Consider the following 26,616-nt stretch of genomic DNA (forward strand, 5'->3'; position numbering starts at 1 on the left):
CACTAGAAAAAGTCATACATACATTAGGAAAAAAAAACCTCACAAAACAGACACTGAACTCTGTAGAAGATAAGGAATTGATTATGACAGAATTTCAAAGGCCCTCCTAGGCATCATTTTCAAAAAGATCTACTTAATTTCTTGGAATGTCTTCCAGACTCCTGTAATTCCAGCGCAGTATAAAATATGATGCAAATCCAATTTTCACTGTTGTAACCTAAAATCTTAAGTTATTTACTGAAGTTCTTATTTTACAAGCCATACTTAGGTGTTTTTATTTAGAACATATTTATAAGTAAACAGGAATATTATGTCCCAAACAAGGTGGCTTGTTAATGATATTCTGAGGCTACTAGAAACTAATTAATGGATGTTGCTTCAAATTCCCAGTAGCATTAGTCATGTTTTTACCCAATTATCTTGTGCAAGTCATAATTTCTCTGGTGCCCAAATTAAGTGGTGATTAACTTAGGCTGTTACAGAATTGGAGTAATGATACCAACACTAGTGCACTATTTATTTTTATGTTTTAAAGATTTTATTTATTTTTAGAGAGAGGGAAAGAGAGGGAGAAAGGGGGAATGAAACCTTAATGTGTGGTTGCCTCTTGTGCGCCCCCTACATGGCCTGCAACCCAGGTGTGTGCTCTGACTGGGAATCGAACTGGTGATGCTTTGGTTTGCAGACCTGGGCTCAGTCCACTTAGCTACACCAGCCAGGGCCTGTTTAGTTTTTTGTTTTTGTTTTTTTAATTTGGTTATATTAGAGAGTATATGGAAAATACACACAAAAAGTCCCTAAATTCAGAATTATCACATTACCAATACTATTTAGGTTTCTTGTGCCCATTTTGTTGCAATTAGTCTATCATGAAACATAATGTTCCCTGAAGTGATTGGTGATTAAAGGGAAAGTTCTTTTATTTTGTATTCGATTACCTTCAATATGTTCTAGACATGTGTGACTGTATGTTGAAGGCACATTCTATCCCTTTTCCCAGAAACAAAGTGTGTGCGCGTCTCTTCAATGCACATTATCTCCCTCTCCCCACCCCTCACCGTGTCCATTTCTCACAGATGACCCAACCGTAACAATTAGTTTGAATGCTGCCCTGGAGAAAAGGATGAAAGCGTCCTAGACAACCAAATCAATTCGCTTTTCAAAACTGATGCTAGACAAAGCCGGTTTCTCTAGAGGGCACTGAAGAGAAAAATTCGTTACCAATACTTTGGCGGGGTATCAACAGATCTTAAGAGTGTCATTCCTCAAAAGTTCAGATGCATGTACAACCTCAATCCCCACAATGCTAGAGAGAGCACCTTGACAGTGGCTAGATACCAGTCCGAGGAAGAAACTTCCCGACTGCCTTTTGCGGCCAAGATTCGGGCGTACTACAGGCCTAGTCGCAGGGCCTTCTCTCCCCCAACCCAAAATCGCACTCGATGGCCTCCCATCGGAACGAGAGCTGGGCGACAAGACCCCATCCAGAGAACCCGCCCACTATGACGGAGTATCTGTCACAAGCCATATTTAGCTGAGGCTGCCGGAGGTCTTAAGATAAAACGGGCGGGGGTGGGGGGAGTCGAGGACTTAACAGGCTTCAGTCTACACACACCCGGGCTCCAGGCCGACACTCACCAGCCTCGGAGCCAGCCATGTCGCCGAGGCAGGTCGCCGCCGGACTCCGAGCTGGGCGCGCTGGGGACGGTGTCCTGGAAGGGCCGTTCGGCGCAGACACCACAGCAGAAAGGAGGGGGAATTAAACGAAAGTGCAGGAAAGGAGGGGTGAAAGAGGGAGGAATGTTAAAACGGCTTCTCGCTGCTGATTGGTCATCAGAGCACTTCCTTAGGCAGCTCGAGCCGAGGCGGCGGTTTGGGGGCTTTAGATACTAGTCTCCGGCAAGATCGTGCTAAGGCATTGTCAGGTGTGTGGATTTGACAGTGCGGGTCAGCCAGCAGCCCCCGCCGGTCCCCCGTGTCATCAGCACGGAGCTTCCCGTGAGCTTTTCGCTTTGTATTCCTCCGCCGATATCAAATGAGAAAGTAGTGCGGCCGGCTCACCCGGTGGGCGGGGCAGCCACGCGACACGTCAGGCTCCGCCTTCTTGTCTCGTTTGGTTCTGGGCGGAAGGCTCTTTGTAAGACGTAAACAACTCCAAGTGGTCTGAGTAGGTTATCCGATCTTGGCCATTTTATCTCCTAGGCTGGACCTAAAAAAGGGTGGGGTAGCTTCCTCGAAGTGTGGAAAGACGAGAAAAAGGTGAAGTCAAGAGAGTGCAGACTGAGGCACTGTGGTGGTGGGTGGGCCCAACCATGAAATGGGCAAAAAACGGGCGAATCTGAGGGAGGGGTCGCGGGTGGGGGGCTGGGGCGGGAACATGGCGGATTCCGGAATGTCGGCGGGCGTTGCGGCCTCTGCGCAGGGGCGGGGTGATTAGGTCATAGAGCAGCTCCCAGCATTCTCTGCGGCGGAGGAGGCGGTCCAGGCTATAAAACCGGCAGCCGGGACGCGGCCGGCACCTCATTCATTTCCACCGGTCTGTAGGGGAGCAGCTCGCCCTCTTGTCGCCGTCACTCCGCCGCTGCCGCCCCCGCAAGGCTTCGCCGTCGCCGAGGCCATCTCCAGCGACTCGTCGCACCCGATTCTCTCCTCTTCTTTCCCCGCCAACCGCAATCATTGACGCCATGTCGGGTTATTCGAGTGACCGAGACCGCGGCCGGGATCGAGGGTGAGTGAAAACGAACCTGTCAGGCCTGGCGGGTGGGGGATGGGAGGCCTATGAGGTAACGAGGGGTGGGTGGCGATGGGAACCTAGTTTTTCAGTCTATTTTTGGGTCTTTTCTGTTAAAGGTTTGCGATATTTCGATATTTGTCTAAAATTGGCAGATTTTTTTTAACCTCATCTTTTGTTTGGGAGAAGGCTTCGGGACCTCGGCGACTTAACAACTGTGGGGAAAATTCGGAGGGATGCATTGCAAGGGTAGGAAAACTTCGAGGCAGGTGAAGTCGCCGCTGTTAGGAGCTACCTTTGGAGAGGTTTTTTAAGGGCCCCGGTAATTCTGTGGGAGCCGAGAGGGCCGCCTCCAATGCTATTGATGAGGTCGGGACGGCGGCGGGGTGGCCGGCGCCACAGGAATCGGCCATGTGGCTGAGCCGCAGGTACAAAATGCCGCTCTCGGACATGGCGGCGCCTTTGTTACCCCGCCCGGCGGAGGAGCTCAAAATGGCAGCGTCGAGAAAATGTGGCGCAGAGAGAAATGCGAGACAAAGGGGGAAGCGCCGCCCCAGCAGGAACGCCGCCCGGCCGACTCCGCCCGGGCAGGGACTCCTCCCCCGGTAGTTGCCAGCTCCTCCTCCTTTTCCGTACTTTATGTAATTTTGTTACCTTGATCCGGCGCCCTGCCTCGGGATTCTTCCCACTCGATCGGTTTGCTTAAGTGTCCCCAAGATCACTACCGTGCTTTTTCTGCTGTCATGGCCTGTGCTGCCCGTTAGCCATTAAAATTAAGGCGCCTTGACTTGAAAACAGCTGGTAAATAACATCGCTGTTAAGCTCCTCCCTTCTCGTATTGTTCTCCCAGATACTTAATTCCTAACCTTGTGGGCAAGACGGGTATCCTCGAGCGGTTGTGCATGTAATCAAAGCTTTTGGCCTTTGAACAGCCGGTTTCCGACCTGATAAATCCTGGGCTATTAGCTTCGTTGGCTTTAATAGTGTATATTTGGGATAATGGGAAAGGAAACCCGAGGTGCTCATTGCTGGTTGGAGAATAATCACTAAGGACAACGATATATTGTAATGCTCCCAGAAGTCTTTTCGTCGGTCTTTAGGGTGTGCCAAGGAATGGTAAGGTAGTGTGTTTATAAACCGCTATGTAGACGTTTGGAAGTGTAAGGTTGTGTTTTAATTTCAGGTTTGGTGCGCCTCGATTTGGAGGAAGTAGAGCAGGGCCTCTATCGGGAAAGAAGTTTGGAAACCCTGGGGAGAAACTAGTTAAAAAGAAGTGGAATCTTGATGAGCTGCCCAAATTTGAGAAGAATTTTTATCAAGAACACCCTGATTTGGCCAGGCGCACAGCTGTGAGTAATTTCATGTGGCTTCGTCAAGTTTAACTCAGTAATGACATAGAGTAAATCAAAACCCGATCAGAAAATGTCTTCTAAAGACCAAATTGTGAGAAATTCATGCTTTCTGATTTCTTGTGGAAGAAGTGTTACTCACTTTTGGAAACAGATGGCTTTGAATTTTTATTTAGGATGGTTGAGCGTAACTATTTTTTTGTGCCACATAGGGTTTTCATATGTGGATCCCGATTTAAAAGTACCTAATGGATTATAAGTCTAGAGGCTTACTGGTTGCATATTTAGTTAGGGGAGATTGTCATAACACTTAACTACGTGATTTGTTTTGTAGCAAGAGGTGGAGACTTACAGAAGAAGCAAGGAAATTACAGTGAGAGGTCACAACTGCCCAAAGCCAGTTCTGAATTTCTATGAAGCAAACTTCCCTGGTAAGTACTAATTTTGAGTTCTCTTTTTTAATTTCCTTTTTTCTTTTGGCATTGCTAATTTTTCTAAATTTGCTGCTAATTACAGCAAACATCATGGATGTAATTGCAAGACAGAACTTCACTGAACCCACTGCTATTCAAGCTCAGGGATGGCCAGTTGCTCTAAGTGGATTAGATATGGTTGGAGTAGCACAGACTGGATCTGGGAAAACATTGTCTGTAAGTTGGGAGGACTTTTGAGATAATTAGAAGAAATGAAAGGAAGACAGGGCTATTTTAATAAAACTCCTGTTGTCTCTTATCCTTAAATAGTATTTGCTGCCTGCCATTGTCCACATCAATCATCAGCCATTCCTAGAGAGAGGTGATGGGCCTATTGTAAGTATATATATGTGTGTGTATATATATTTTTCCCCCTTTTTAAAGTTTTTGACTTAGAGTTGAATGTAGTGATTTGCAAAATATATAATAAAAGGTGGTTTGTGGTGGTTTCCTATAGAAATATTATTTTACCCAATTTAACTGAAGCTTGTCATTTGCTGTTTAACAGTAATTTGTGTAAAACTAGGACCTAGGATTCTGCTAAAAGCTGTTCCACTTTCTGTTCCTCTTAGTGCTTGGTGCTGGCACCGACTCGGGAACTGGCCCAACAGGTGCAGCAAGTAGCTGCTGAGTATTGCAGAGCATGTCGATTAAAGTCCACTTGCATCTATGGTGGTGCTCCCAAGGGACCACAAATACGTGATTTGGAGAGAGGTATGTAACAAAAAGGTGGTTTTATTTTTTGTCATTGGTACTAAGAAGTTCTAAAACTCTTTGTTATATTTATGTGTTTAATTGAAGGTGTGGAAATCTGTATTGCAACTCCTGGAAGACTGATCGACTTTTTAGAGTGTGGGAAAACAAATCTGAGAAGAACCACCTATCTTGTCCTTGATGAAGCAGATAGAATGCTTGATATGGGCTTTGAACCCCAAATAAGGAAGATTGTGGATCAGATAAGAGTAAGTGCCCTTTAATGTATTTCTTCAAACTTACCTTTAAATTCGTTCTTAGAATACAACAAGGTGTTTTTGTGTTTTGTTTTTTTTTTTAATCCAAAATTTTTTAGCCTGACAGGCAAACCCTCATGTGGAGTGCAACTTGGCCAAAAGAAGTGAGACAGCTTGCTGAAGATTTCCTGAAAGACTATATTCATATAAACATTGGTGCACTGGAACTGAGTGCAAACCACAACATTCTTCAGATTGTGGATGTGTGTCATGATGTAGAAAAGGATGAAAAGTAAGTTCTACAAAAAATAATTGCAGTGTAATTTGAGTCTCTGTTTTATAGGTTATTTTAAAAGTGACTTGGGTAGAATCTGAGAATGTTAATATAAAGTGAGCCTGTGATTCATTGTTTCTGAAAATTCTTGCTTACTGCATTCAGATAATTGGCTGTATAGCATTCTTGTAGGAAAAGGAACTCGGGTGTCCTGTGGTTTGTTCAAGGGACAAAAGTAGAATTGCTTGATGAGTGATTATTGATATTAAGTAGGGGTTCCTTTTTGGTTTGTATCCAGGTACCATTGACCATAAATGTGTGGTCACACCATGGATTTCTTTTAAAATCTACAATTTTTTTTCTTTTAAGGCTTATTCGTCTGATGGAAGAAATTATGAGTGAGAAGGAGAATAAAACCATTGTCTTTGTTGAAACCAAAAGAAGATGTGATGAACTTACTAGGAAAATGAGGAGAGATGGGTATGTGGGTTTCCTCCATTGGAGTAGATGTATTAGAGCGGAGTTTAGAGGAAGGGCAGACTTAGGTCAGGAGTAATGGGTTTGAGTTTTGTTGGTAGTGTAGGAAAAACAGTAACATTATTTGAGGTGAAATTAGAGGGATCTGTGACCCAAAATGGCTTAAATGCTAAACTAAAATCTTTTATCAGTTACTGCAGTCACTTACATAACTTTACTCCAATGTAGGTGGCCTGCCATGGGTATCCATGGTGATAAGAGTCAACAGGAACGTGACTGGGTTCTAAATGGTAAGTATTTCAAATGAAGGTTTGTTACTCCCCCACCCCCCAAAAGGATTGTGCTCAGATTAGTGATCATATATATATGCCTTGTTTTGCAGAATTCAAACATGGAAAAGCTCCTATTCTGATTGCTACAGATGTGGCCTCCAGAGGGCTAGGTTAGTACAAACTCGAATTCATGGCTTGGTTTTCCAGAAGATCTCCATATAATTTTTAAAGAAAGTTTATTGCTTTCTTTAACCTCTGCATTTTTTCTAAGTTTTTTTTTTCATATAAAGGTGCAGTCTTTGTGGCAAGGCCTAGGCATGACAATCGGAGGACTCGAGGGGGATGGAGGACTAGTGATCGGCTGGCTGCTTCCAGTCGATTAGAGAGGTGAAAAGCTGAAAGTGTGCCAGTAATCTTCAAAAGGCAGAACATACCACCTCTGCCACGTAAACTGTTCTCTCCGGGGGGAACTGGAAGTTATCCTCACAGTTCACTGCAGTTCACTGCCGTGGTATTTCTTCTGTCCCATGCTTTGCATGACTGCCATGGTACAGCATTGTTTCTGACTGTTTGCTGTGATCTGTGAGTCTTTGAGTTTCAGTGAGTTTGCTGAAATGTCGAAGAAATACTTCCAAACTTCAATGTTCAATGAAATTTTTGTTCAAGTTTGAAATGGAGAGAGCAGCTTTAAAAGGTACTATAAGCCTTTTACAAATTGGTGAGTACTGGCACATGAGCTCTAGAGCAGGAGCAACTTCCCACACTTAATCAGTGGGAAAAGAAAGCAATGCTTTGAAAGTTCCTCCCTCAACCTACACAGTAGTCGTCATGTCGAGACCTGCCAGAGAGAGACACATTCTCAAGTGAATCCTGGCTTCTTGGAAGCGCTTGCCTAGACGAGACACAGTGCATAAAAACAACTTTTGGGGGACAGGTATGTTTTTCTTGCAGCTGCAGTTGTAAGGTCTTGGCAAGACAAGCAGTGTGGCCAGAATTTTCAACTTCTGACGAGAGTGTAATGCAAAAGGACCATGTACCTTTTTGTTTAAAGGTCCTCAAAATAAGCACATGAAGAGGTTGCTGTGAACCTTTAAGTGGCCCTACTGCACAGAAGCATTCAGATGTCACTTGATGATCTATAAGGGGACTTGCTGATATGGGAATGTTTTAGGGAATACACATCCTTTTGACAGGTTCTATCATTGGGTGGGTAAAGAAGACACAGATTACGTGTGCTTTTTTTTTTTTTTTTTAATTTTTGTTTTTAAACCTCAATGGTATTCCTGCAGGGAATCGATAACCATTTTAACTGTATTTTTTGCAGCCCGTACCTTCTTGGGAATACAATTGTCTAACTTTTTATTTTTGGTCTGGCTGTTGTGGTGTGCAAAACTCTGTACATTGCTATTTTGCCACACTGCAACACCTTACAGATGTGGAAGATGTGAAATTTGTCATCAATTATGACTACCCTAACTCCTCAGAGGATTATATTCATCGAATTGGAAGAACTGCTCGCAGTACCAAAACAGGCACAGCATACACTTTCTTTACACCTAATAACATAAAGCAAGTGAGCGACCTTATCTCTGTGCTTCGTGAAGCTAATCAAGCAATTAATCCCAAGTTGCTTCAGTTGGTTGAAGACAGAGGTTCAGGTAAGATCAATTTTAAAATAAAGGTTGGTGGTTTTAGGTCACATAATTGTATGCAAACCCATTTAAATGGGATTGGCAGGTAAGTAAAAACTTTCAACAGGACACTTAATGTTGAAATATTCTACATCTATAGTGAATAAGAGCTACCTAATTTCTTGTTATTTGTGCTACAGAAATAATCAGTTTGCAATCTTTTTTCTTTACAGGTCGTTCCAGGGGTAGAGGTGGCATGAAGGATGACCGTCGGGACAGATACTCTGCGGGCAAAAGGGGTGGATTTAATACCTTTAGAGACAGGGAAAATTATGACAGAGGTTACTCTAGTCTGCTTAAGAGAGATTTTGGGGCAAAAACTCAGAATGGTGTTTACAGTGCTACCAATTACACCAATGGGAGCTTTGGAAGTAATTTTGTGTCTGCTGGTATACAGACCAGTTTTAGGACTGGTAATCCAACAGGGACTTACCAGAATGGTTACGATAGCACTCAGCAATATGGAAGTAATGTTCCAAATATGCACAATGGTATGAACCAACAGGCATATGCATATCCTGCTACTGCAGCTGCGCCTATGATTGGTTATCCAATGCCAACAGGATATTCTCAATAAGACTTTAGAAAGTATATGTAAATGTCTGTTTTTCATAATTGCTCTTTATATTGTGTGTTATCAGACAAGATAGTTATTTAAGAAACATGGGAAATGCAGAAATGACTGCAGTGCAGCAGTGATTATGGTGCACTTTTTCGCTATTTAAGTTGGATATTTCTCTACATTCCTGAAACAATTTTTAGGTTTTTTTTGTACTAGAAAATGCAGGCAGTGTTTTCACAAAAGTAAATGTACAGTGATTTGAAATACAATGAATGAAGGCAATGCATGGCCTTCCAATAAAAAATATTTGAAGACTGAATTAAGTGGAAATTGTACTTTATTTTACATATCTAATATCATGTAAAACTTTGCTTAGATGGTCCGTTGTGGGTTTTTTTTTTTTTTTTTTTTTAATCAAAAACTAAACTGCTTTCGATTACCGTACTTAGTTTTGGGAAGTGGGGAGATCAGATTTATTCATATTGCAAGAATTAAAATGAGATTGATTTAGGTAAATTTATAATTCTAGGCTTAATGGCATTCTCTCAGTACCTCCCAGCATAAGGTGAGTCATGCAATAAGCCTGTTTGCAGAATTGTGAAATGAGATTAGAAGATAGGAAGTCAATGATATTTTTCATTACATAGTGTTGTAGGGCACAATGTAATGAATTCCATTATTTTCACTTCGGTTAATGTGAGAAGCTGGATGGCTATTCCTTTTGCAAAATTTATCATTTAAAAGTATCGAATAACTTGATCCCCCAAAGATTATATTCATGCTCTTGGCTCTGATGTGAATTACTGGAATATTGACAAAAAAACTAAGACTTCATACTAAAGATGTGGTTGGCAGGAGCTAAGTTTTAATTCGTTTTCAGTGTTCTTGGTGCAGGTTACAAACAGATTCTAGGCTCTTAATTAGTCAAGACTGAGAGACATTGAATGTCTTTGCAGGAATCCGGGGACCTCAGGACTACTTCAAGCGAAGGTGTAATCATATTTGAACACAAAAAAATCCTCACCAAAATTAATGGTTAACCAAGAGAAAACAACATAACCAGAAGCACAGTTACTAATAAGTCTTGTTGGGTCAACATGGGTTTATTGCTAGAAAGATCCAGGAAGTAGCTTTAGATTTAACTTTGGCTCACCAACAACCTTTCTAATCAATAATGGCTAGGATTAGGTCTGTGTGTCTTCCCAGAGAGTGATACATGTTCTTTTGCCAGGAGAGGGGGGAGGTCTTAATGAGATAAATTCTGATTAAATGGGGACTCGTTTTAATGCCTTATCTCTAAAATAATTGAATTCTGTAGGGGGAGGGGAATGGTAATTTTTAGGAATAATACATGAAAACTGATCAACCTCTAGTAACAGTTTTAAATAGCATGGTCAAATTGGTTATGACTTAAGTTTTCAGGGTAGGTGGGAGTATTTATTACATAATTTTACTGTTAATGTTTAATGTGGGCCTTTAAATTTGTAAACGGAAATGATTGTGGGGCTGTGGGAAGCATTTACCTATTTATCTTTGAACTAAGTTTTAAAAGACTCCACTTTTTAGCATGTGTTGTGTCCAACCTGTGGTTGTCTTAACTAATAAATGTAATTTTTTTCTCCCCATTCTCTCTCATTTATTTGTGTATAAGACCATTTCGGTGCGTTTTTTTAGTGTGGGAAACGCACATTAATAGTGCCCAGCTTTGCAGTTAATGTAATTACTTTCCAGCAATAGTTAAAGTTTTCTAGTTTCTCTTTATAAACTTGCACACTTGCATGGAATTATTTTGAGGTCGCACTATGCTATGTTATATTTTTCATTAACTGCTCCCTTACTCCATTAATTTAGTTGCTAAGCTATTATGCTTTATAAACTGCCCCTTCCTGGTGGTCTAGTGGAATCCCATGGCTTGTGCCTTTCACCTGGATTAATCTTACAAGGTTTCCCTAACCACTTTAAGGGAAGTGGGAAGGTAGGACTCCATAGTTTTGGAATGAACCGTTTTCATCTGGTTTGTACCACTTAACTACTACTTGGGCAATCCTCTTAAAGGCCTTAAGTGTTAACATGGGAGATTGTAAGCCTCTTAAAGGCCTTAAGTGTTAACATGGGAGATTGTAAATTCACAGACCTGCTAGGCGGGGGATCCTTGGATCTCCGTTCTACACCAACCTTGTCAAGTTTTAACGTGTTTTGATGAAACCCTGAAAAAACTGGTAGAGCAGCTTGCTTATACACAACGCTTAAGTGTTTCTCTACATTAACATGCAGGGCTTGTTTAAAACGTTGCTGGGGCCTCTGAGCAGGTTCCGCTGAGGTTCCCAGGTGGTGCAGATGCTGTCCCCGGCTGTCCTTTGAGACCCACTTTAATGAGAGCCTCGCAGTGGTTACACAGCCTGAACCACACCCGGGAGAGGCTGCTGGGGGAGGGGGGGCGGTTAGGCAGAATGGAGGTGCGTTTACCTTAGTAAAGTTGCAAGGAAGAACTGGCTTTCTAAACTACCACAAACGATAACACTTTAAAAATGGGAATCAAAAGTTTATTTTCATTAATACAAGATTGAGACAGTGATTTGGGGAGCATCTATTTTCATGTCTGATACGCAAAAAATATGGGGAAGGAAAGTAAAACTGACGCAACATTGGCTACAGCACGACAGAAAGTAAATGGGAGTGACTTTATTGATGCTGGGGACTGGTGAAAACGGCAATGGCTGAAGGTCCAGGCTTGACTGATCTGAGGTGGAGAACGAGGCCCAAGTCCGCTAGGCCGAACGGCCACAGCCGGAACTCGGTGACGCACTTCCGTGGGCGGGGCCAGCTGCACGCACGCTAACTTGCCACGCAGCTGCGCAGTTGGTTCCCAGGTTCCTACGGTTGTGGCCGTTTATTGGGATCACCAACCAACAGGGACTGTGGTCTTGAACTCCCGAGGGTGATGCGCTCCAGTTCAGCCGTCAGGGCCTGCCAGAAAGTCTGCAGGTGCCTGTTGTCTGGTTTTGGGGGTCGAGTAGATGGGGGCCAGCCTGAGCGGTTGACGGAAGGGAGTAGTCCCCTCGGAGGGCCCATGAGGTCGCACGCGGAGCTACCCAGGGGGAACGAACCAAGAGAAGCCCAGGAGTCTGGAGAGGGGAGTGAAGCGCTGGTAGAGATCTGTCAGAGAAGGCATTTCCTCAGTGGCACCAAACAGCAGATTAGTCGAGATTCTCTTCTGAGCGGGTGCCACTCTGGCTTTGGCCCTTTGGGCTTAGAGTTGCGGAAGAATCTGGCGACAGAATGGTGGTCCTCGGTGGTGGTGTTCAGGGAGCAGGTCTTTCCCGTAGACGCACTCCACGTTGAATCAGGCCCTTCACTGCCCGGGGACAGTGACTTCAGATTAGTTTCTGCAGAAACTCTGCGCGAAATCTTGCAAGACAAAGAACTGAGTAAGGAACAACTAGTAGCATTTCTTGAGAACTTATTAAAAACTTCTGGGAAACTACGGGAGAACCTTCTTCACGGTATGCTTCATGATTTCATGCTTCAAAATAGATGTCGGGGGTGGAAAGGCAATCTCGCTCGATTCCGCGGATTGCAGCTGACCCTTCATTCACGTGGAAAGGAAGTTACGTGGTTCTCATCTTTTCGAAGTAGTTGGGTATATTGACAGTGCTTCTACGCTGGAGAAAACTGGTCTATGCAGTCGGCACTGTTCCTTAAAGAATCTGACCGAAGGACCTGGTAACTCTCAATTTCACGGGGCAACCCTATAATTTTAGAATTAATTGAGCAGCCTAGATTTAAATCATTTGTTTACCGTTACTAAAATGTTTGTAAATACTTCCACAGCCACACTTCAGTTTTACACACAAAGCTCATTTTTTCTGGAGCAAAAAGAAAATGCCCTTCCCCAATTTTTCTTGTTGAAAACTGATCTACAGTCTGTTGTTTTGAGAGCCCTGTAGGTAATTTTTGAGTTCGCAAAATAGGACTAATCAAGCTTTGTAAGTGATTCTTGAGTGAATACACAGAAATTTATAGGGGACCATTTGCCTTTAAAGTCAAATAAAACATGGCAGAGATTCTGGGGCACGGGAACTCATCTTTGCAAAATGCTATCCTGGCCATTTTTCATGAAGTGGTACTGTAAAGTAGTTTAAAATGACCAATGACCATGGTTCTCTAAAAATTAGTAACTATATTGTAAAACTGTTAAAGATTTCCTTAAGAAAATTAAACTGTTAAGTAAATGTGGTACTTTTGATTCGTATGCTTTATTCCATAGTGGCTTTACGTTGGGGGAGTTAAAGCACTGCCCATTACCATGCCCCAAAACAGTCTTTTCTTCCTTATCAGAAAAAGAAACTTAGCTCTCTGTAGGTGTCCATTCATCAAAGCATCTATGGTGTGCCAGACTTTTTCTTGCCTTTAGGAAGCTTAAATCCATCTATTTGCTTAGTTACCCGGTTTCCCATTTCCTTCTATTCCCAATGTTCTTGCTTGCTTTATTCCATGTCAGAAGTATTGTAGTAGCCTCTACTTATGATTAGTTTTTAAAAATTCTCAGCCATTATGTCTCCAGATATTTTTACCCATTCTCCTCTGTCTTCCTGTGTCTAATTAGGTTAATTATTTTCCCCATCTTGCCATCAACTTTCTTGAGGACAGTCACATTGTAAAGTCTATGTCCAATAACTTAGATGTATCTCTTTCTAGTATCTGTTTTTCTCTGGGCTTTTGGTCATTTGGGCTTTCTCCTGAAATTCTAGGTAATTTGCATAAAAATTATAGAGATAAATCAAGGCTTTGAGTGGCATTTTCTTCCTTCTGAAAGGATTTACTTTTGCTTTGGCAGGCAGCTGGAGTGGAAGCATATCTTCTTAGTACAACTGAGAACTAAGTTTATTGGCGGCTGGGCTTCAGTCTTTTCTCTCCCCTCTATAGAGTGTAGTGTCCCTAGTGAAAGGCTGGGGTGTTTACCAGGACCCCTCCTTGGTGAGCCAGGAACTATAATTTTTGTACTTCCCAATTGCATAAGATGTCAGGAAGCTCTGTTCAGCTCTGCTACTTGACAATTGGAAAAGTAGCACTGAATGTTGGATTCATCTCCGTGCTCTTCCCTTTTCTCCAAATTTTGGACCCTCAAGTCCTCACTGCCTTAATAGTTCTCCTCTATCTTTAAATAGATTTTTTAAAAGTTTTTTTGACCAGCTTTTTTGTTGTTGTTACAAGCTAATCCACTATTATCAGAAGTGGAAATCTCAAGTAACTTTTGAACAGTGCTGTCATTTAGTGGGGTATAATTTTTTATATAACTGGCATAGAGAACTACAAAGAAATCTTGAACTTAGGTTTACTCCAAGTAGGAATGTTGGAATTATAATTCTGAGACTATGTATATTATAGGATAAAGCAAATAGATGGATAGATTAATGTTATTAGAAGCCAAGATTTTCTCTGTAATAGAAAAGAGATACAAATATAAAAGAAGATAAGAGTAAACTTTGTAATGTTAAATTTCAGTTGGCAATATCAGTATGAATTCATGATTTTTAAAAATATATATTTTCTAACTTTCTTCATTGAAAGGGCCTAGAAAAAATGACAATAGCAATGAGCACACCTAGTACCCAATGTTTGGTTTCTATTGAATAAAATAAACCAGTGCTTGGAGAAATGGCTGATTCCAGGTCTAAGGCAAGGAAAGTACAAGGTGAGTTTGGGACACTTTATGGTACTAGAAAGCAAAGAATTACTTGAAGACTAGTCGGGGGTCATGTCTGTCGAAAGGACCAGATGCTGGATTGAAGGAGACTCCCACTGGCTAAATTTGGGGCAAACTGAACATTAAAATAAATATTGATGGTAATGAATCATAACACATTAAATAAAATAAAAATTTTAAACCACAGTGTTAACCAAAAAAGTAATTGAGGCTGCTGTTGGATGGAAGAGGTGGATAAAATTGTTTTTATAGAAGCTATGCAATAAATGTAAAAGGAAAAATAGATTAGAAAAGTCACCATGTTTTGATTTTATACTCTTCAAGGGTATAATAATTGATTCAAGCAAGGATCATCAGTAGATTCTAAAATGTAGGTGGAGGATTGTTGGGGAGCAAGGTATTGTTGGGGAACAGATTACCTTAATCAGGTAATTAAATTTGTTTCTTTAACAGTGGGATGGTTTGACATTATGTTGCTCCTGTTAGGATACAATAAGACACACACACACATCAACTCTAGTATTTATTTCTGCTAAAAATAATTAAGTCATAAGGAAGCAATCAGGCAAATGTCTAATGTGAGATAATCTGCCTTGGACTCAAAAGTCAATGTCATTAAGAGCAAAGTTAGGGAGGGAGGAGTCAGGAAATGTTCTAGATTCAAAGAGATTAAAGAGACCTAGTCAAAATTCAGTGTATGAACCTTAGGGAGAAAGAGAACAGCAGTAAATGACATTTTGTGTGATAATTGGAGAAAATAGGATATCAACTATATATTAGATGAAATTACAGTATTATGTTTATTTTTATGGTATAAATGTGGTATATAGAAAACATTTTAATTTTAGGAGATGAACACAAATGTTTTGGGGGGTGAACAAAAAATGTGGCAAAATATTGACAATTGGTACATCTAGGTGAAGGGTTAACAGGTGTTTATTGTACTGTTTCAACTTATAGATTTGAAAATCTTCAAACTAAAAGTCTGGGGGAAACTAAAATTAAGTGGTAATTAAGATCTACCTTAATAAATAGCCCCATGCTACTTGTACTCTTGCATTGGCATTATTATATTATTAGTTTATATATGACTTCATCAAAAAGATCTGGGTTTATAGAATTGATTTACATGATGATTGATTTATCTTTTGACAGGTGCCTTGGAGCACTATGTTAATTGCCTGGATTTGGTAAACAAGAGGCTGCCTTATGGCCTTGCTCAGATTGGAGTGTGTTTTCATCCTGCTTCTAAGCAGACAGCTGATGGTGTTAAAAGGTACAGAAAAATGGCAAATAACTCGGCCTTGCCTTTAAATAGTCAAGAACTAGTCATTTTCATTTTGAGATACATTGTATAATTAACTAAGTAACTATCCAATATTTCTGATATCCAAAGAATGGGTGAGAAGACAGAAGCTTCGCTGGTATGGTTTACTTCAACAAGAACTGCCAGCCAGTGGCTTGATTTCTGGTTACGTCATCGACTCCTGTGGTGGAGAAAGGTACTACAATAATCACCCTTAATTCAATAGTTATTAAGTATATCGTCTTAATGTGTCAGAGGTAATACTTTTCTATAATAAGTGAAAAAAAAATTTAAGTTTTAACCACTTTATTTATTTTTTTAGATTTTATTTATTTATTTTTAGAGAGAGGGGAAGGGAGAGAAAAAGAGAGGGAGAGAAACATCAATGTGTGGTTGCTTCTCATGAGGTCCCCACTGGGAACCTGGCCCGCAACCCAGGCATGCGCCCTGACTGGGAATCGAACCTGCAGCCTTTTGGTTTGCAGGCCTGCGCTCAATCCACTGAGCTACATCAGCCAGGTAATAAATGAAAATTTTTTGATGTAGCTATGTTATAAGCGACAGCTATAATAAGTCAACAAACACAAATAAACTGTAACAATTTTCACTGTTCCCTATAACAAAGTTACTTGGCTAAAGACATTGGTTAATATTTCTCTCTTGCTCAGAAGCCTTTGTTGGTAAGTGTTTACTTTTAAAGTAAAGTTCAAATCCCTCACCTTGCTGTCCTGGCTGGTATGAGTTTGACCCTTGTTCGCTCTTTGAGTTTTAACTTTTGTTCCCTATCTCCATGAACTCTCCATATTAGTCACAATGGTTCTGTAATTTATAATCAAGTTTTGGTATGTGCTGAACAGGAGAGAGTTGAAGTAAGCATTTTTATCTTTCTCCAACTCTTAAAATCCCCAAACACCCACCTAAATTAAGTGGAATAGTCATAAATAATCAAGCTCTTTACAAAAGATAAGAATGGTGAGTATATGGTACTTTCTTCTTCATCTCACTTAGCTCTTGGTTGCCTTCCCTTCTTATTAAGTAGGATACACCCATATACATATAATCAACAGTTTTCTCTGTAGTTTTTATTTGGGTTTGACCATTTTCATTCAGTTGCTACATGAAATGCCTCTAGCAACCTACTTTTTAGCACTTATTTTAATAAGTTAATAAGACAAACCTAAACTTTCTTTTCCAGTTTGCGGTGAGTCCATCTAACTTCAGCAGCAGTGATTGCCAGGATGAAGAGGGGAGAAGAGGAAACAGAGTTTACTACCATTTTCCCTGGGGAAAGGAGCCAATAGAAACCCTGTGGAATCTAGGAGAGCAAGAACTTTTACACATGTATCCTGGAAATGTGTCCCAATTACATGTATGTTTTACCATGAACTCCTAATGTATCCTTTACCCAGATTTTCTGTGATCACTGCTGAACTAATTGATAATAAACTGTAGACGTGGGCACATGACCTCTTAATACTTCAGGATGTATTTCTCGAGTGGAAGGACACTCACCTGCATAACCACAATGCAGCCATCACAATGAGGACAGTAACAGTAATTCACCGTCACCACCCAGCCCTCAGAACCCTTTTAATACACCAGTCATGCCAGTGTGCAAGGATCCAGACTAGGATCATGTGCTTCATGTAGTTGTCGAGTAGCCTTAGTCTCTTTCAAACAAACACTTCCTTTGATCTTTCCTTGTCTTGTACGACCTTGATTTTTGAAGAGGATAGGCCGGTTACTTTATAGAATGCCCCTTGATTGGAGTTGCTTTCATGTTTTCTCAGCCACGGAAATGGCGCTGCCCTCTTCAAACTCCTTATATAGGAAGCGTACAATAAAATTTGTTACGGTGATGGTAACTTTTATCACTTGGTTAGGATGATGCTACCAGGTTTCTCCAATGTAAAGTTGATTAGTATTTTGTACTCATTAATTAATGAGTAATAATTCTTTTGTGTGCAGATAATTTAAGACTATGTGTTTCTCACAAGATTCTGACCTACCAGTCGCAGCATCCTCTTATGATTCCTGTCCAGATCAATTTTTACCATGAGGGTTGCCAAATGACGACGTTTAGAAAATTAATTTGATTGTGTCTTTGAAATTTATTGATCAGTATATATTTTGATTTTATAAGTCTAAATAATGTAATTTTAAGAGATAGATAGTTCCACTAAATGATACTTTATTCTTGTTCTACTTTTCTTTGAAGGGGCGAGATGGACGAAAAAATGTAGTTCCTTCTGTTTTATCTGTAAATGGAGATCTAGACCGAGGCATGCTGGCTTACCTCTATGATTCTTTCCAGCTAACAGAGAATTCCTTTGCAAGAAAGAAAAATCTCCATAGAAAGGTACTTTCAATATTTCAGAGATAGACTTGGGAAATTAAAAATATAAGTCTCCTTACCTTTTTTCTTTCTAATTGAATTTATTTGGGGTGGCATTAATTAATAAAATTACATAGGTTTCATTGTTCCTCTGTTTTTAATGTTGGTGTGCTTGGTTTCTAACATAAAGTGAATAATAACTTTTTTTAGTGGAAGTTTAAGTATTTTTCAGTTTTTTAGAATTTGACCACAGGAATAGTAAGCAGGTTCTCACAGAATAGAATCAGACATTCCTGTTGGGTAGTGCAAAGGTATTTCTGATCGTGAGGAGCTAGGCAGTTATGTCTGATTTTTAGCCTTTGAACCTTTGAAGATGAGTGTTAAGTAGGAGTAAATACGACTGACAGCAAGACTTGTGCTGTTGACGTCTCTGCTTCTGGTCTGTTCCCAAGTGGCTGGCCACTGGATCACAGGAACTAGATATGGGTCTGGGTCGAGGGAAAGGCTTATTTTAGGACAGACAGTTTTTGGCAGGGCTCAAAATCAAGAGACAGAAGGGGTCGAAGCTGTAGGAAAGAAAAAAAATGACTAGGGAATAAGATTTTGGAAGAAGCTAGAGGGATCAAGAGCATAAGTGGAGGGATTTGTCTGAAAAAGAGTTATTTGAAACAGGGGGGAAAAAAAGATGGCATGGATATAAATGGGCTACTAGTTAGTCTGTGCAGGGAGTTTTACTCACACTGCCTGCACAGGCTAAGAACTAGGAGGCAAGATTACTAGATTAAAATGTGGAGGAGTAGGGGTTTAAGTGGCAAGAATTTAGAATAGTCATATTCCCCTTGAACGTGAAAGGGAGCTGGCCCAAATCAAAAGTTTTAACATGTCGAGCATTCCACTGGGATTGGAAACCATGTTTGCAGCACTACTCTGTGTAATTAAGTGATTGATTATGCTGTTCTCAGTTAAGCTGATATGGCCATAGAGAAAGTCAGGTTATAGAACTGTTCTGAGGGGTTGGGATTTATAGGATTTATAGCACACAAACAAGGGGGTTTCTCTTCTACCCCACATCCAAACCGTCAGCAAAACCTAGTCGACTCTACCTTCAAAATACATGGGGTTACAGGGGGGTCCAAAACAATGTCCCTTTCTTGCTTTTTTTTTTTTTTTAGAGAGGGGAAGGGAGGGAGAAAGAGAAAGAAAGGGAGAGAAACATCAATGTGCAGTTGCCTCTTGTGCACCCATACTGGGGACCTGGCCCACAACCCAGGCATGTGCCCTGACTGGGAATCGAACCAGCAACCCTTTGGTTTGCAGGCCAGCACTCAATCCACTGAGCCATACCAGCCAGAACTAATAACACACCTTTCTTATTACAGAATCTTTTATTATAAAATCATAAGCACGTACTTCTGTAACATAACAATATCACACTCAAGCACACCATATGACATTTTAGGTGAAATGTTCAAATTAAAACTGTAAAATGTTACACCTATATTATTATCCTGCCAACCACACTCAGGCAGGCCTTACTTCTCCCGGACCCTATATATCCTGAATCTGACCATTTCTTCCCACCTCCACTCCCTCCTCTCTGATTAGGTTGGTGGTTAAGCCACTGACATTCCCTCTTTCCCCCACTGAATGGCCCCTTTAAAAGGTACACATTACTTTGCTCCTCTGTACTCCAGGAAGCTCCTCATCTCACTCAGAAGAAAAAGCCAAAGCCCCTAAAATGTTCTACAATTTCCTTTTTGCCCTCTGTGTACTACTCTCCACCTCCCTTGGTCTGCTTCGGCAGCACAGACATCCTTGCTGCTTCTAGAACATGCCAGGCATGCTCCTAGTTCAGAGCCTTGCCGTTTGTTCTCCCCTTTGCCTGGAATGTTCTTCCTTGGATAGCCACATGTCTTATTCCTCAGCCTCCTTCCAAGTCTTTGTTCCAGTGTCACTTCAGAGAGGAGACCTTCTCTGTCCACTTCCTTAAAATTGCAAACAGCCCTCCCCAACCTACCCCCTTGCCAGCACTTCCTATCCCATAGCTTTTTTAGCATTTACCACCTTCAGGTATATTATTGATTTATTTATTGTGTTTATTATCTGTTTCTCCCCATCATGAAAGACATGGATTTTTGTCCCCAGCACCTAGAAGTAGCCATTCAAGTTTTTGTTGACTAGGTAATGAATGAGAAGAGTGGTGGGTTTTATCAAGAGAAAGTCCAGATGATAAGCCACGTGGCCCCAGTTGGGTAGGGAAGGCATTGATGCCAGGCAGCGGCATTTTGGCTGACGGAAAATGGAGTTGTCAGAAAATGGGGCGTATCAAGTGAACTTACTTCTGCAGAACATCTAAGTGGAGAAATCCAAGAGCAGCTGGATATAGACAGCTGAATACATCATTACAAGATTTTTTATGGCCCCCAGCTAGCTTCCGTCTTCACACAAAATTTTACTGTGTAAGAAGCTCCATGTTTGTTAGTGCTTGTGTTTTACCTAAATGTGTTGTTGCCCCCCCCTTCAATTGCTTTAGGTACTTAAGCTTCACCCTTGTCTAGCCCCTATTAAGGTTGCTTTGGATGTGGGAAGAGGCCCAGCAGTGGAACTCAGACAGGTGGGTTAAATGCATTTTAATGTCATGATTTTAATTATAACCATTATTCCAAGTAAATGAGGAGTTTACAATTTAAATTTTTATTTTGACTATTTGCTTTAAAAAATTTTTTAACTATGGGGAGGGGTGGGGGAAAAGGCAGAAAACTGTACTTGAACAACAATTTAAAAATGTTAAAAAAATAAAAGATATATGGAGCATGAAAAAAAAATTTTTTAACGAACTATGGATCAACATTATGGTTAATAGTAGATACTTTAAAGTATAGTATATTAAAGAAGATTAATACAATTCAGTGGATTTTACTGTTGATGTCATGTCCATAGTTACACTTCTTTATGATAGTGCACAGTTTTGGTGATCAAAATATTTGTACAGATGTCACGAGTGAATTTCTTTTTGTCCTCTTCCCTTTTTAACTTAATACTTTTGATACTTGCTGGTACAAGCACAGATTCTAGATCAGTAATCTTATCCCAGAGAAAAGCCAGGAGTGTGGTTTTCTTTCTTTCCAGAGACCCCTGCAGCAGTCCTCATTTCGGCCTGGGTGACAGACCCATCCAGGACCTGAGTGAGGGAACTAGAGAGACTCACCCAGCTTTCTGCCAGGGCTCCTGTGGAGAGGTCTGGGAGGGTGGGGATGGTCAGCTCAGGGAAAGAGAAGATGATATTTTAATTTTCACTTTTCTCCACAAGGGTGTGGCATGCTCCCCAACACTTTACTTCCTATAAGGTAGCAAGTTCCTAGGTTTTGTTGTTGTTGTTTTTTTCTGTTTTTTGTTTGTTTGTTTTTTGTTTTTTGCTTGAAGGACAACAAAGAACTCTGTTCCCTAGATTTTTGTCATTAAAATTGCCAGCCTTGTTTTTTTGTTGGTTTGTTTACAAGCATATAGTAATATTTTGTGCCTTGGATGTTTTTAACTTACCAAAAGGGCACTGGTATGGTATATCTTAAATCTGTTTTTAATTCTTTTGCTTCAGCAGTATCACAGAGAATTCTTATGCATGTAACTTTCTGGACTGTGCAAGCATTTTTGCCAGTTACATACACAGGGATGGGATTTCTGGATCAAGTGCATATGTATCCTTAATTTCACCATGTCAGATAGATTGCAGTCCAGACTGGCTGCACCTGTTTGTACTCACTCATACCTGCGGTGCGAGGGTTCTTATTTCCCCGTGTCTTCAGCACTTCATCATGCTTAGAGCTTTTTTTTTCTTTTTCACCTTCCACTACAAAGAGCAAATTTTTACCTGGAAACCACTAACTTATTAAAATCCATTCTTGTATTTATTTTTCCCTGTTAATTTCTTAGATTTATTACTATCTATATTCTCTTCTATCCCCAAATATCAAATACCTTAACAACTATTTCACTATGTATGGTCTTTCCCTGGGAACTTGTTAGAAATTCAAATTCTGGGTCCTTCAGATCTGCTGAATCAGAAACTCTGGGAGGGAGCCAGGCTGAGCAATGTGTTTTGACAAGCCCTCCAGGTGATTCTGGTGCAGGCTGAAGTTGGAGCAGCAGCGCCCTGGCTCGGGCACGGCCCCCAGCGGGGAGGCATTGCTGCCGAAGCCTGTATGACGAGGCCAGGAGCACTTCTAACCTCTTACTTACATCAACAGAGCTGAATGGGAGAAACCCTGCTCCAATGTTTTAGCTTCAGATAGTTAAGGGCATTGAAATTTTGCTTTGTTTTGCTTCACCGCTTGTTAAGAAAACAGTAAATTTACTGTGTTATTTATTCTTACTTATGTACTTCCAGTCAGGCTTTTGTTTCCAACATTCCACTGAAACTAGTCAATCATCTTTTCCTTCTTGAAGCATTTTCTTTAGTTGGCTTCAGGAACACCGCTCTCCTGGTTTTCCTCATACTTTTCTGGTGACTTCTGCTTAGTTTTCTCTCCTGGCTCTTCCTTGTCTTCCTGACACGATAGCGAAACCCTAGGGTTCAGTTCTCAACTCTCAGAGAAGTTTAGAGGTAAACGTAGCTCTTTGGACTTAACTGTTTTTCTCTGATAAAATCTATTTTGGTTTTGTCTGTGTTTTGAATGATAATGATAGTAATAAAAATTCTTATGTGTAGTATAAAATTTTCAGAGATTTGCATTTTCAGAGAAAATATACAATATATAAATTATAAATAGTATTATGACGTAATTAAAAGAATTCGTGCCCATTTTAAAGATTGAAAAGGATGATTTGTGGCTTCACAGAAATAGACTAATCACTGTAGCTACTTTTATTTCTTTCATATGTGAAGTATTTTCTTTCCAGGTTTGTCAAGGGCTGTTTAATGAATTACTAGAAAATGGGATTTCTGTGTGGCCTGGTTATTTGGAAACTGCACAGTCCTCATTGGAGCAACTTTATTCAAAGTAAGAATTGTTTTCCTTTTCACAGAAATATTTTATTCTATTTTTTATATGATGTTTATTTTATGAGTAACAGTAACCTTTTTTATTATATATAAAAATATAATTTAAAAGTATTTCTTTCTAACTTCCCCATTTACAGAACCGCATGCTCTTAGTTAATTGCTACAATAGGGAATAGCATTCATCAGGTATACTTGAGCACTTACCACATGTAACTTCAGACTTAATGTCATGAAGTATGTATACCTGAGTTTATCGATTTATCAGGATTGAAATTATGTATGTTGGATGCATTTGTTGAGTCAGGACTGCCTTTTCCTTGCTGGCGTATGGTTCATTCTGAGACTGAGTGGAAAATAATTTCATCCCAGAGGACAGAAAACTAGTCCCCTTAGTGATCAGCACCTCTGTTGACACCTGGTTGCTCAAGACTGAAACCTGGATGTACCATCCTTAGCTCCTCCCTCATCCTTATTCTCCCCATCTAGTTTGTCACCAAATGCTGTCAGCCTACCTCTTAAATACATTCAAATCCATATCTCTCCGTAGTTACTGCTACTACCCACGTTAAGATCAGCATTATCTCTTGGCTGGATTATTGAAATAATCTCCTAATTGATCTTCCTGTCTTTAGTCTTACCCTCTGCTATTTCATTAACTTCTGTTTTTTAATAAAGGACTTCTTTTCTCCTTTGGGTTTACTTTGGCTTTTCCTTTTTTTAAAATTTTTTTTTAGGTTTTTTTTTGTGTGTGTTGAATACATAACTTTTGATTGAAAAGTTTCAAGCTTTGTGTTTTGCTCCATAGTTCTCTAACATGTTAAGATACACCTTTCAGATGATGTCAAAAGAAAAGTAGGTTGCTATGGATAAAGCAGCTTAATTGTTTTATCATACATAAAATGAGGTGGACATATTTAAACTTTCTAGGTTCTGAAAGTATATCCTTTGAGTCGTGGACATTATCAAGTTATAGTTGTTCTTTATGTAGTAAAGGCTTTATTATTTTAGGATATTTTAATCTAAATATTTATTAAGCACCTATTATGTTTTCTGTACAATGATACAGCAGTGAATAAGACAAATAGTTTCTGTTCTGATGCATCTTATATTCTGGTGGGATAAAGTAGACACTAAACAAGGAAATAGATAAATAAGGTAACTTTGATACAGTCCTGCACAGCGAAGAAACACTAATGAGGTCACGTGACTGGTTAAAAAGAAAGGAGGCCAGTGTGGATAGCTCAGTTATTGCCGAACTAGAAACTCTAAGTTAGCATATAAAGCTACATACACATCAGGCATGATTTTGGTATGATCTGCTGAGCACCGGATTTTTATTATAGTAGCATTATAAGAGTCTTTAAAATAAATTTCTTGGACTGCATCAAAATACCAAAAGGCTAAGGTTAATCCGAGATTTACCCATAATATCACCCCAAATGGTGTGTTGAGGTACCACTGTTCTCAAATTTTATTTTCTTTTATGACTTTTCAGCTATACAGTAAGTCAGAAACTTTCTGAAAATTTTACTTTGAATGCAATTCAGATATTTGAAAAAGGTGGGTTTTGGTCCAGCCCTCAGGCCCTGCCTTTGAGTCTTGTGACTCTTGAAAGTGGTGATTAATCTAAAGTAATTAAAACTGGTAATACGATGAATTTACAATTTACATTTGTATGCGTCTATTTTGTTTAACTACTTTTTTTCTTAGATATGATGAAATGGGTATCCTCTTCACAGTTTTGATTACTGAAGCAACTCTGGAGAATGGATTGATACAGCTGAGAAGTAGAGACACCACAATGAAGGAAATGATGCATGTATCCAAAGTAAAAGACTTTTTAGCCAAGTATATATCATCAGCTAAGAATGTATAGATTTTAATATTAGCCTAATAAATATTTGTCCTTTCTACTTTGGTTGTCTTACATTAACTTAGATTGTTTGTTAGCCCCTTTGCACTTATGGACATTTTTGGTGCTTTTTAAAAAATTGATTTTTATTACTTATATTTCTTGTATTCCATTGTATAAGGACTATGTTCAGCTACAAGAAACAAAAATCCTACTGTACTGGATTAAGCAAATTGGAATTTGTTTTTCTTATAAAAAGAAATAAAGGTGGGGGTACACTGTCCAGAGCTGGTATAATCGTTTCCTCTATAGTTAGAGACACAGGCTTTTGTTGTTTTTCTGTTCTACCACTTTTAATATGTTGGGTTTTATCTTTATACTTGTTGCTTAATGGTCACAGGGTGGCTGCTGTATTTTTAGCTTTCTCGTCCACATTCCAGTTCGGAAGAAAGTACAAGAGATAAGAACTAGCCAGCCGAGACTCCCTCCTATTTTTGTTAGGAAAGTAAAACCTTTCCCAGACATCCCAATCAGAAGAGTTGTTGATGTTTCATTGGTCAGAACTTGGTCACATGGTCATTCCTAGGCTAATCACTGTTCAGGGGAATGAGAATATAATGATTAATTTGGATCAAACATAATTTATCCCTTGGGGCTACAGTAGTGTCTTATCCTCTCTGAAATGGGTTTTGTTATCAGGAAAGAAGGAGTCTTGTATGTTGAATACAATTGTGTTAATTATATTATCATTATCAACCTAACAAAAATTCCAACTAATAATTTGTATAAAATATCTTGAGCCCTGGCTGGTGTGCCTCAGTGGATCGAGTGCTAGTCTGCGAACCAAAAGGTTACCAGTTTGGTTCCCAGTCAAGGCACAAGCCTGGGTTTCAGGCCAGGTCCCCAATGGGGGGGTGTGCAAAAGGCAGCTGATCGATGCGTCTCTCACACATTGATGTCTCTCTCCCTCTCTTTCTCCCTCCCTTCCCCTCTTTCTAAAAGTAAAATTTAAACAATCTTAATATATATTAAAAAATATCTTGAAAAGCTACCTGGTTGTACATTTTTATGTTTTGATTATTATTTTTTATATCATGCAGAATTTTGTACACAAACATGCAGAATAGTATAATTAATCCCATGTGCCATCAGCCTTCAACCCATGACCAGCCTTGTCTCATCTACCCAATCACCCTTCCGTATTATTTTGAAGTAGATTGTAGCTATCATTTCATTTGTAAATATCTTAGTTAAGGATCTTTTATTAACCATTATCACACCTAAAAAAATTAACACTAGATGATACTAATGAATTATTGACAATTTCCTTAGGTATGATAATGGCATTATGGCTTAAAAAAAATCCTTATCTAATAGAGACACTTGAATAATTTTGTGTGAAATTTCCCAGTTTTAACAAAAAAGGGGTGGATTATAGATGAACAATAAGAACAACACTGAGTCGTTGATGCTGGGTGATGGGTACATGGGTGTTTGCTGTACTGCCTCTCTTTTTGTGTGAGAGTTTTCATAATAAAAATATTCTTAATTATTTAATATCAAGTATTCAGTTTCTAATTTGTATTATTTGTTTGGGTCAGAATTTAAATAAGACTTTTATATTGAAATTGGTCATTA

General features: G+C 39.9%; 3 protein-coding genes and 1 long non-coding RNA gene across 10 annotated transcripts in view; 2 read left to right on the top strand and 2 right to left on the bottom strand.

Moving 5' to 3' along the window:
* Nucleotides 1–1,927, bottom strand: part of CEP95 (centrosomal protein 95) — a 36,001-nt gene extending 34,074 nt beyond the window's left edge. For 2 of the 4 annotated variants that reach the window (XM_036033487.1, XM_028519239.2), the window contains exon 1: nucleotides 1,639–1,927. In XM_036033487.1, the coding sequence (XP_035889380.1) occupies nucleotides 1,639–1,657 (19 nt within the window). In that variant the 5' untranslated portion in view covers nucleotides 1,658–1,927. The remainder of the gene's footprint in view (nucleotides 1–1,638) is intronic. The other 2 variants (XM_036033488.1, XM_028519238.2) reach the window with 1 other exon arrangement.
* Nucleotides 1,918–9,447, top strand: DDX5 (DEAD-box helicase 5). Of its 2 annotated transcripts, none has more exons than XM_028519240.2 (14): nucleotides 1,918–2,259; nucleotides 2,545–2,728; nucleotides 3,915–4,080; nucleotides 4,415–4,511; nucleotides 4,597–4,730; nucleotides 4,824–4,889; nucleotides 5,126–5,267; nucleotides 5,355–5,515; nucleotides 5,623–5,795; nucleotides 6,147–6,257; nucleotides 6,483–6,544; nucleotides 6,637–6,696; nucleotides 7,960–8,184; nucleotides 8,391–9,447. In XM_028519240.2, the coding sequence occupies exons 2-14, from the start codon at nucleotides 2,685–2,687 to the stop codon at nucleotides 8,792–8,794; spliced, it is 1,845 nt and encodes a 614-aa protein (XP_028375041.1). In that variant the 5' UTR covers nucleotides 1,918–2,259; nucleotides 2,545–2,684; the 3' UTR covers nucleotides 8,795–9,447. The 2 variants fall into 2 exon arrangements, with proteins under 2 accessions (XP_028375041.1, XP_035889383.1); XM_036033490.1 differs by having other exon boundaries at nucleotides 2,204–2,219.
* On the bottom strand, nucleotides 7,581–22,155 carry LOC118502165. The gene is made up of 3 exons (XR_004904861.1): nucleotides 22,144–22,155; nucleotides 20,097–20,101; nucleotides 7,581–8,338 (listed from the first exon to the last, which is right to left on the bottom strand). It is a non-coding gene; the product is annotated as an uncharacterized LOC118502165 (long non-coding RNA).
* Nucleotides 11,291–25,039, top strand: POLG2 (DNA polymerase gamma 2, accessory subunit). 3 transcript variants are annotated; one of them, XR_004904860.1, is made up of 8 exons: nucleotides 11,291–12,282; nucleotides 15,642–15,762; nucleotides 15,883–15,988; nucleotides 16,988–17,161; nucleotides 18,011–18,151; nucleotides 20,686–20,741; nucleotides 23,024–23,124; nucleotides 24,837–24,975. XR_004904860.1 is itself a non-coding variant. In XM_028520979.2 (8 exons), exons 1-8 carry the CDS (start codon nucleotides 11,721–11,723, stop codon nucleotides 25,000–25,002), a joined length of 1,452 nt encoding a protein of 483 aa, XP_028376780.1. In that variant the 5' UTR covers nucleotides 11,294–11,720; the 3' UTR covers nucleotides 25,003–25,039. The 3 variants fall into 3 exon arrangements, 2 of the variants coding, with proteins under 2 accessions (XP_035889384.1, XP_028376780.1); XM_028520979.2 differs by having other exon boundaries at nucleotides 11,294–12,282; nucleotides 20,661–20,741; nucleotides 24,837–25,039; XM_036033491.1 differs by lacking the exon at nucleotides 20,686–20,741 and having other exon boundaries at nucleotides 24,837–25,039.
* Nucleotides 25,040–26,616: the final 1,577 nt, after the last annotated feature.

This window comes from Phyllostomus discolor, chromosome 8 (assembly GCF_004126475.2).
Source record: "Phyllostomus discolor isolate MPI-MPIP mPhyDis1 chromosome 8, mPhyDis1.pri.v3, whole genome shotgun sequence".
NCBI classification, from domain to species: domain Eukaryota; kingdom Metazoa; phylum Chordata; class Mammalia; order Chiroptera; family Phyllostomidae; genus Phyllostomus; species Phyllostomus discolor.

What these genes read in the sequence shown, in the direction of transcription:
- DDX5 (XM_028519240.2), top strand. Translation starts at nt 2,685, where the DNA reads ATGTCGGGTTATTCGAGTGACCGAGACCGCGGCCGGGATCGAGG. An exon ending in CTATGAAGCAAACTTCCCTG is followed by an intron (nt 4,512 to 4,596) that starts GTAAGTACTAAT and finishes TGCTAATTACAG; the next exon opens with CAAACATCATGGATGTAATT. An exon ending in AATACGTGATTTGGAGAGAG is followed by an intron (nt 5,268 to 5,354) that starts GTATGTAACAAA and finishes GTTTAATTGAAG; the next exon opens with GTGTGGAAATCTGTATTGCA.
- POLG2 (XM_028520979.2), top strand. Translation starts at nt 11,721, where the DNA reads ATGCGCTCCAGTTCAGCCGTCAGGGCCTGCCAGAAAGTCTGCAGGTGC. An exon ending in ACAGCTGATGGTGTTAAAAG is followed by an intron (nt 15,763 to 15,882) that starts GTACAGAAAAAT and finishes TGATATCCAAAG; the next exon opens with AATGGGTGAGAAGACAGAAG. An exon ending in TTGGAGCAACTTTATTCAAA is followed by an intron (nt 23,125 to 24,836) that starts GTAAGAATTGTT and finishes TTTTTTTCTTAG; the next exon opens with ATATGATGAAATGGGTATCC.